This window comes from Vulpes lagopus, chromosome X (genome assembly GCF_018345385.1).
Source record: "Vulpes lagopus strain Blue_001 chromosome X, ASM1834538v1, whole genome shotgun sequence".
Classification (NCBI taxonomy): domain Eukaryota; kingdom Metazoa; phylum Chordata; class Mammalia; order Carnivora; family Canidae; genus Vulpes; species Vulpes lagopus.
The window spans coordinates 111,616,472-111,627,165 of NC_054848.1; the positions used below are offsets into that span (position 1 = coordinate 111,616,472).

The following is a 10,694-nucleotide window of genomic DNA, read 5'->3' on the forward strand; positions in this document are numbered from 1 at the left end:
TTTTGTGTGATGAGGAGGTGAAGGGTTTTGGTAATAAACTTCATTTCCTCAATAAATACAAGTTATTTTATTTTTTCTATTTTTTGAGGCAATTGTAAGTCATCTTTTCCAAGTAATTTTCAATGTTATCTAATGTGTCAAATTTATTGATGTAGTTTTCATGTTTCCTGTATTTTTAACATGTGCAGGATCTGTAATGATATCCTGCTTTCATTTCTGATATTGGCATTTGTTTGCTCATTCATATGCAGTCTCTCTCTCTCTCTCTCTCTCTGTCATCTCTATCTCTGTCTCTACCTCTATCTCTCTTATTGTCTTCCCAGTTACATCAAGTGTGTTAAAATTTTCAAGGAACCTACTGTTTATTTTTGTTAATTTTCTTCATTGTTTGTATTCTACTTCATTGATTTCTGCTCTTTATTTTTTCCTTCCTTCCATTTATTTTGGGTTTATTTTGCCTGTTTTTCTAGTTTCTTGAGATAAGAATATAGATTATTGATTTGTGAACTTTCTTCTGTTGTAATTTAAGAATTTAAATGTAGAAATTTTCTGTACAAATTCCTTTACCTGCAGATGCCCCCACTCCCTCCCATTGGCATAAGCTGTACTTTTTATTTTCATGCAGTTCAAATATTTTCTCTAATTTTTCATGATTTCTTTTTATTTTTTTTCAATATGATTATACTTTGGTTAGAGAGCATATTCTTTAAGAATTCTACCGTTTGGAATTTTTGATACTTATTTTATGGATTCCTATATGGCCTATCTGTGTGAACATTTTATCTACACCTCAAAACAATGTGTGCACTAATTACAAAATCTGCAACATCATCACGGGTCACATATTTATGCTTTGCTCTGTGCCTATTAATTGTTATTATATACTTGGCATTGTGGCTTACACAATATAGACACTGAATTCTGTTGTCTTCTTTTGAAGATTCTTGAAATTTGTTCTTTCAGGCAATTCGATTCCTGACTGATCACCTTCACCTTGAAATTTTATTTTTACACTTTCTTAGGGTCGGTTGGTGAAAATCAAAGGTTTTACCAAGCCGTTTTTACCTTTTACAACTTGAAGTCGGAACTCTGTTACCCCTGTACCAAGAAACCACTGAATCTCTGCTGTGTTTTTCAGCCTTCCAACTAGTTTTTCATTGGCCCTTTGCTCTTTGGACTTTTCCCTATACAAATGCAGTTCATGATTCCACCGAACACTTGAAGAAAATTCATACACATATTTTGGGGCAAATCTCACTTTGCCTTGCTCCTTTCTGGGATATCCCTCCTCAATTTCTAACAACTCTGGCAATTACAGGCTCCCTTTTTGACACTTTAAGTCAATAGAAAGGTGATTTTCTGCTGAATGCTTACATCCCTCTTTTATGAAAACCGAGGAGTGCCTTAGGGAAAAAGTCTTATAATCATGAATCTCACCCAGTACACTCTACTTTTTTCAAAGATTGAATCCCCTCTAGTTTCTATCAGATTTCAGTCTTACTCCTGTGCCTTCAAATAGTTATATTTTTAAAAATTGGTACTCAGTTTATAAGTATCTGTGGGAGGATTTTTCTGAAACAAACTACTCTGCCATTATCAGAAACAGAACTAAAGGTACACATTTTTAAATGAAAGTACTAGAAGATTCAACTCTTCTGAAACTTCCATTTAAAAAAAACCTAACTAAATGTCATTTGATTATCACTATGTGCAGTACACTGTTACCAGAATGAACAATCTTTATAAAATATATAAATTTATTTTGGAAAGAAGGTTTCAATAAGTTAATTACACATATACATTGGACAGAATTATTGTGAAAAATCCAATAAAAAGTTCAATTAAGCATCAAAATTATACATTTAATCATAGTTTTAAACTGCACAAAACTGATCTGCATATATTTTCATTTGGAAAATGTTTAATGTGAGATGAACATTGCATTTCTGTGCAGTCTCAACCCTATTAGTTATTTCTGCTGCAGAAATGGCAATACATCTTTTTATCAAGTTTATTTTTGCTGAACATGCAGTTTATTGAAAACCTCAGTTCTTGCCTTTCTTGAATCCTCAGTGCTGAAATTCAGGAAGTTCTTTACTTTTTCTGAATATTATATTCACCCAAAATACACCTATAGGCCTCGTGTGATGTATGTTTTGCTTATTCAGAGAGGTGTTGCTCATGAGAATGGCTGCCAGGGGCTTTGAGGTTTTGTTACAACTTTATTGGTTTACAAAAACCCATGTAAATCACCAGCTGTTTTTCCTATATCATATGAAAGTCAGATAAGCAACAGCATTCTTAATATTCTGAGGAGTGACTTGGGAGCCATAAAACTTAAGTGAAATCTTATTTCCACACAACCTTTAAAATAAGCCTTATACTAGTTTCTTTTTTGCCCCCAAATTAACATACAATGTATAGATAATGGACATTTATGTATTCAAGCTATTGTTTAGTTTAAAGATTCTCTTCTCATTGGTGAAGTTACACTTATTCTATTTTTTAATTATTGTAACTTCACAAACCAATTCTTGATTATGCTTAGTTTTGTAGGAACTGCTAAATTATCTTCCAAAATAGCTCTACTAATTTGCCTTCCCACCAGCAATTAGAGTTCTTTTTGCTTTACATCCTCATCAGTATTTGGTATTTTCAGTATTCTGGACTTTGGCCATTTGAATAGGTGAGTAGTGGTAGCTCCATGTTGTTCTAATTTGCAGTTCCCTAATGACATCTTCAGCATGTTCACAAATATGTACCAAAGCTGCATAATGGAAAAAAATATTTGCAAATCAAATATCCAACAAAAGACCTGTATCTAGAATACAAAAAGAATCCTCAAAATTGAAAAATTAGAAAACAAACAACCTAATTTTTAAATGGGCAACATGCATCAACCTATACTTCAGTAAAGTTGTTGTATGGATGGATGTTAAATAAGCACATGAAAAATTTCTCTACATCATTAGCCATTACAGAAATGTAAATTAAATTTATGATTCAAGTGAGAAAAAATAATATATTGGACTTCCTCGACATTAAAAAATATTTCCCAGAGCTGACAACAGAGTAAGCCTGGATTCTGTGAGGTCCTGTGTGTACTAGGGTGGTAGAGTTCCTCAGTTCTCCTCAAGATCATCATATTTACTCCTGACAGGGTCTGCATGCCCTATCCATCTTCTGACCTGAGGATAGTCCCTCAGATCAAGGCCACCATCTCCTGAGATGCCAGAAAAAAAGTCAAGGGATGCAGAGAGTTGTCTTTACTTGTTGTCCATGCACCAGGCCTCTCACGATAATAATAGGGGTGGATCTCTGTGAGATTCCATCTATGTGTTATGAGAGGCTCCCTATGTCCTCCCTTTGGGTCCTCACCTTGATTCATAGGAAAGTCTAGGATTCCTCCCTCTATCAAACCAAGGTTGTACCCCTCAGAAAAAGCTTCATCTCCCTCAACCTTCCATGATGGAAGTCCAGATACACCACACCAGGGAAACTGCTTGGGGCTTCTGAGGGCAGACAGCAAAGGTAGAGTGAGGCTGGGGCCCCCTCTACCAGCAGCGAATTTTCCTCTCAGTTCTTCCTCAGAAGCCCTAACTTGAAGCCTGTGGCCTGGTGATAACTCTTATCTGATGATCTGAAGCTCTACCCTGCAGAGGAAACCTCACACCCAGCCCTTCAAGCTCCTGGGATGGAAGTTTGAAAATAACACATCTGGAGACCCTGCCTTGGGCTTTTGGAGGCTGACATCAGGGGCAAGGTGGGACTGAAGTTCCCTGTATCTATAGTGGGAGATCCCTTCCATCTTCTTCAGAAGCACTACTTGGAAACCCAGGAGGATCTGGGATTCCTCCCTCCCCTATCCTGAGTCAGGCCCCCTCAGATGATCCTGGGCTTCCCTCAGACTCCATTGATGAGGTCAGGAAACACCACATTTAGGGACCATGTCCAGGGTTTCTCTGGCTCAGGTAGGACTGGGACTCCTTCATCTGAGGTTGGAGGTCCCTCAGTCCTTCCTTAATGTCCTCCCTTTGATGACTTGCTAGGATCAGAGAAAAAATGCCAAATTGAAAAAGTATTAATCTCAAATACAAAAAGATACAAGAAAATTTAATGAGCTAGAATTAGGCAAAGAGCCCTAAAAAAAGGACACCACAAAATGATTCAAAAAGAAAAATAATAAATTGAACACCACGAATATTTAAAAAATCTATTTCTCTGAGAAAGAGATGCTTAAGAGCAGACAAAGTCAAGCTACAGACTGGAAAACATTGTTTGCAAAACAACTTAGGATCTTTATCCAGAATTTATAAAGGGATCTCAAAATTGAAAAAAAAATTAGGAAAAACACTTTTTAAATGGACAGAATATACCTCACTAAATTAATGTATGCATGTTAAATAAATCCATGAAAATTTCTTTCTACAATATTCGCCATTAGAGAAAAGCAAATTAAAAGCACAGTAAGATGCAACTTTTGAGAATAGATTTTTAAAACTAGATTAAAAAAATAACATTGACATTACTAAGCACCAGCAAGGATATAGAACAATTTGAACTCTCACGCATCACGCCAGTGAATGTAAAGTTGAACAGTCACTGTGCGGAAGGACTCTAATTTCTTATATACATATATGCTTATCATTGGACTCAACAATCCCATCCTTGAGAGAAATAAAAACATATGTTCACACAAACATCTATACATGATTGTCTACAATAGCTCTATTCTTATATGACAAAAACTGAAAACAATCCAAAGTTCTCACAGAGGTGAATGAATTAATGAACTGAGGTGCATCCATGTGATGGAATACCACTAAGCAGCAAAAGAGATAGCCTATTGACACATGGAACGATTCGGAAAAATCTCAAAGACTGTTTACTGAGTGAGCAAAGCTGGTATCAGTAAGCTATATGCTCTATTACTTCAATTATATGACGCTCTATGAAATATATGGATGTAGGGAATAGATGAGTGGTTGTCAGGGTTCAGTGTGGGAAGAGCATGTGGGAAGGGTGCTGTGGTTTTTTGTGGGGGAAGTTATGGAGCCATTCAGTATCCTGGTTATGGTGGTGGCTACACAAATCTAGACAGGGGTAAAAATCATGGCACTGTACACCAAAAAAAATAGTATTATTTGCTATTTTTAAAAATAGAATAAAAATGTATAAAGAAGATAGCTAGGTAATTGTAATAACATCAGAAAAAAAAACTAACTTCATAAGACAGGAAGTCGCCAAGAATGAATAACAGATATTACATGTTGAAAGAGTCAAATTATCAAGATGACATAGCAGCCCTTAATATGTACAAACCTAAAAGAGCTTCAAAACACACTAGCTAAAAAAAAAAAAGGCAAAAACAAAAACAAGAGAACAGGATATGAGAAATAGTTGAAGCTACAATTATATTTGGAGGCTTCATCATTCCTCTCTGTATAAATAATCAAATAATTAGAAAATGAGGCCTGAAAAGGAATAGCAACCACGTTGATTTACTTGGTATTTATAAAACACTCCAACAGCAAAATGTACATTCTTTTCAGGTGCACTCGGAACATTCACACAGTTCATAAAACAACACTTGACAAATTAAAAAAAATGAAAATTACATATTTCTCTATCCATAATGGAATTAAAGCAAAGAATAGAACTAAAGAGGTATGTAAAAAGTCAAATTTTTGGAAACTAAGCAACACATTTTTACCAACCCTACTTGAAAGAAATTATTGAGGGAAGTTAGGAAATTTCCAACTAAATGAAAATGAAAACAGGACACATTGGAATTTAAGGGATTTAGCTAATGCTATGCTTAAAGGTAAATTTGTCATTAAATACTTTTATTAGGCATAAAAAGGACCCAAGTCACTATTCTAATATTTGACCTAAAGTATAAAAAGAAAAATAAATTCAACCCAAGTAATGCAGAAGAATGGGAATAGTATAGATAAGAGCAGAAATCAATGAAGTTGAATCTAGAAAAACAATGGCTGTTAAAGGAAACAAAACCGGTTCTTTGAAAAGATCAGAGAAGCTAAAATATCTGCTATTGTTCTGGGAGATTAAAATTTAAAAAGGTTGTTGAAAAGCAATGGTGTAGACATAGCTAAAAGTATAGGGAACTATATTTAGAGAAAGGGATGTATCATGGAAGAGCTTTCAGAATGTGCAAAAATGACAAGAACGTGTCAAATAATCAAGCTCTTGGCGTGTGTTATCATTTTCCTTTGGTTTTATATCCTTGGTGTTCCTCCCCAGCGTATGTTCACGTAAATGCTTCCTGACTGAAAGGATGACTGAGGGAATGATTGATTGAGTGAATGAACAGGTGAATGAATGAAGGATCACATGTGTTGATTCAAAATGTGGAATGTGAGCCCTACCTGGGCCTTTGAACTCCATGGAAGAAATTGAAAATGCTACAAATGGCTTCAGAATTCCCCTAGGAGAGACAGAACATGAGAGACTCCTAACTCTGGGAAACGAACTAGGGGTGGTGGAAGGGGAGGTGGGCGGAGGGTGGGGGTGAGTGGGTGACGGGCACTGAGGGGGGCACTTGACGGGATGAGCACTGGGTGTTATTCTGTATGTTGGCAAATTGAACACCAATAAAAAATAAATTTATAAAAAAATTTTTAAAAAAGAATTTCCCTAGGAAACTATTACTGAGTTTGTCATTATGGACTTGTCATACCCAGGCCCAAGCACTTTCTTGGACTTGGGGATTCTCTCAATATCATGATACATGATACTTCTTGCTTTGGACTCTACATAAACCCATCAAGCTCAACAAGGAAGAGGGCCATCTCCGTGGCTTTCCATCCCCCCTGCAGATGTCTGCACCTTGGGCCAATCCTCTATCTGGTGGCAACATAGACCGGCAGTCATAGCCATGGGACATCTGCCCTCTAGGGTGCCAACAGCTCACGATCTGTGGGGGGCAGCCTGAGCCAGGGGTGACACCTGGACCTATTTCCAGGCATTCCCACACCCAGCCCTTTACACTGCAGAGTTTCTGAGGTGCCTAGTCCCAGGGCACTACCCCTCCAACCCCACCCCTCCTTGCAGCTGCACACTCCCTCCCCCTGCTCTCTAGTGCTTCTGGTCTATCTCAACCCAGACGTCCGTCACCACCTCCACTCACTCACATAGCCCCGCCTCTACAGAAGGGCCCACTGTGCACAGGGAGGCACATCCCAGCCTCCAGCAGGCACCAAGGCAGCTCTCAGCCCTGGGACCCTGGCAAGGGTGCACCGGACCCTCGTACTGAAGACAACTCAAGAGTGTTGCTCAGCCAGATGATGCAGGGAGCAGCTGTGCTCTTCCTGACAGAACTCAGGGTGGCCCTAAGGTAGCGGCTGGTGTCTGGCTTGCGGCAGGGCCACTCCTCCAGTTGACCCGTTTGCTCAGACCTCTCTGAGACTTCCAGCCCGTAATGAGGATTCTGAGATCTCCCAAACCTATTCATGTAAGACGTCCTGTACAGCCTTCACTCCGCACTCAACACCCAGATTCCTAACCAACTCCGACAGAAGGAATTAGTTTCTCAGAGCCCCAAAGTGCCTTGGATCAGGGCCTTTTTGCTTGATTGCTCCCATCTGGAGGCTCATCTCCTCACTCTTTTTTCCTTCTTCTGTAGCTCTTAGAGGACATCTCACCATCCCCCTGATATGATAGCTGTTCTTTGGGTAGAGGTCTGTCCTGCTGACCCTCTCCTGTTCTTTGGGTAGAGGACTGTCCTGCTGACCCTAGGATCCCCACTAGTAAAACAGAGCCTTCCAAAGAGGAGGCTAAAGAGATGTTTAGTGAATGAAAGCGTCAGTGAGCAGGGGCTTCATCTATTAATATTTCATCTGGGCAGCCCCGGTGTGGCAGCGGATTAGCGCCGCCTGCAGCCTGGGGTGTGATCCTGGAGACCCGGGATCAAATCCCATGTCAGGCTTCCTGCATGGAGCCTGCTTCTCCCTCTGCCTGTGTCTCTGCCTCTCTCTCTCTCTCTCTCTCTCTCTGAATAAATAAATAACAAATCTTTAAAAAAAAAAAAAAAAAAGATTTCATCTACTTTCTTGACTAGACCAAGCAAATCCAAGTATATCTTTCTAATTTTCCAGGATGGTGGACTGAAAGGTCTAAGCAAACCCAAGGATAAGCTGTCCTTTACATTCTCCCTCTGTTTATTGAACCCTATGCTTTCCTGCTCAGCTCTTTCACATTTCAAAAGAAATTTCTATTCCAATGTTATTTTGTACCAGATCCCTCAAAAGCTGGGAAATTTCCCAAATTTTTGCAAAATATTGAAACTGTTATTCTTAAACCTGAAAAACAGCAATAAATGCATTAGCAATGTCATTCAGAACTTAGAGTCTTTAGGGAATTAAACTTTTCTTTAAAAAGAGACATTTGAAAAATACCAAAAGAAAAGGAAAAAAAAAAAAAGAAAAGAAACCTTCCAAGTTACCCATACAGAATAGGAACACAAAGTTGTACACTGTGTTCTCCCCAGCCTGACCCTGACTCTCCTCTAAATCAGCAGCAGGACTGCCCTCTTCAGATACAGAGTGAATATTTGGGCTCACTCTTCAGTCAGGCCCGAGAATCTGGGGAATGATTCTATGCAAGGAACATGCAGTAGTATTATCCATGGAGCCAATTCTGGTTTGAGCCCTCACTCCCTCATCTCTTAAAGCCCCCTCATACCAGCATGAGACGGAAGTGGAGTTAGTCCCTTTGACCTTGGCCAAAAATCCCAGCACTTTCATCTTACTGGTGTCAGCATGAGCCCTGGGACCCCACAAGAATCCATAGCATGGAGGATCCCTGTTAGGCGTCTCCAGGTAATTCTCCTGCACCCAATCTCTGGTGATGAACTTCCTGGGCTCCCCATAAAGGAAATGCTCCCTCCCAGCATACACTCCCATTATATTCAGAAAATCCCAGATGTCTTCCTCAAGGGCACAATTGTCCTCCATGAAGATCACACCCAGGATGATTATCAGGAGACCGTTTTAAGCATGCTCTGGTTGTCGCTAAGCATCTCCTCATGGGTTACCTCCAATGAGTTGACAAGGACATAGAAGTGGGTGGTCGGGTCCACCTCCTTCACATCAATGCCATAGATCACCTCCAAAAACTTGGAAGCTTTCTTGAAGATCACAGGGAATTGTTTCTTGTACCTTTTAATGACAACCTTCAGCACTTCTACCTTTGTGATGGGCTCCTTCAGTTGATGCTTGAGGATCATGAAATGCACCAAATCAACCACTTTCTCATTTAGTGGGTCTCTGGGCAAAGATGCAATGTCTATTGACGTCTTCAGTGAACTTGTATCTTCTTCTCCTGGGCTGTCTGAGACTCCATCTGATGTGCTCCACGATGTGGATAAGGAGCAGGAGCTCTGAGGACTCTGGAGAGGACTCAGTGTTGCAGCAGGTTTCTCTTCCTTCTCCTCTTCTAGGGAGACTGGGATCACAGGAGAGGAACACAGGGAGGAGGCAGTGGAGGGGGAGGAGAAGTTAAAAGAGCAAGAGGACATAGAGGAAGTCTCCTTCTTCACCTCAGCTATGAGAACATGTGATACTTCCAGGTCCTGTATCTCACTCTGGGCCTGAATGTCTGGCTCAAATGTGAGATGTAGATGCTTTGAAGAGCAAGGCATGATGACTCTTCTTGGCAGCAGCAAGTAGAAGTGTGAGCAGGATGGTGGGAGATGGGGTATCACAGGTCTGGAGGAGAGAGGGAGAGGGTCAGCAGCCTCAGCAGAGCAATAATATATCTTTGGCAACTCTGGACAAAGGCTGACTTACAGGTTTCCTCTTTAGGGGGTGCTCTAGGACCCCAAAGGCCTTCTGGACTTTGGGTCACTTTGTCCCTTAAGATCCTATCATCCTATCAGAGGTTGTGATAAATCTCCCCAGGTTGCAACCAACCTAGGAAGCCTAGGATTCTTGAGTTGACTGTAGGCAGATGGTATCAGGCACTGTGGGTTCCCCTCTGTTCTGGCACGAGTAGATCCCTTTGTAGACATCCAGTCTACACCTTGAATCCTGGCACTGCATGGGCCCCTTCTATTGTGCTGACCTGAGGATCCATGCTTTATTTTTTTTATTTTTTATTTTTTTGTATATTTTTTATTGGGGTTCGATTTGCCAACATACAGCAAAACACCCAGTACTCATCCCGTCAAATGCCCCCCTCAGTACCCGTCACCCAGTCACCCCATCCCACAGCCCACCTCCCCTTCCACTACTCCTTCTTTTTTAATAATAAATTTATTTTTTATTGGTTTTCAATTTGCCAACATACAGAATAACACCCAGTGCTCATCCCGTCAAGTGCCCCCCTCAGTGCCGGTCACCCATTCACCTCACCCCCTGCCCTCCTCCCTTCCACCACCCCTAGTTCATTTCCCAGAGTTAGGAGTCTTTATGTTCTGTCTCCCTTTCTGATATTTCCCACACATTTCTTCTCCCTTCCCTTATATTCCCTTTCACTATTATTTATATTCCCCAAATGAATGAGAACATATAATGTTTGTCCTTCTCCGATTGACTCATTTCACTCAGCATAATACCCTCCAGTTCCATCCACGTTGAAGCAAATGGTGGGTATTTGTCATTTCTAATGGCTGAGTAATATTCCACTGTATACATGTTTACCAGAGTTTAGGAGTCTCTCATGTGCTGTTATCC

The 10,694-nt window shown here is 40.1% G+C and overlaps 1 protein-coding gene across 1 annotated transcript; it reads right to left on the reverse strand.

The window, feature by feature from the left end:
- Positions 1-8,585: 8,585 nt before the first annotated feature.
- LOC121482689 (melanoma-associated antigen 10-like) lies at positions 8,586-9,661 on the reverse strand. Its single transcript, XM_041740505.1, is given in 2 exon segments — positions 8,586-9,010; positions 9,013-9,661. Coding segments are annotated over 2 exon segments (1,074 nt in total).
- Between the last annotated feature and the right edge of the window lie 1,033 nt (positions 9,662-10,694).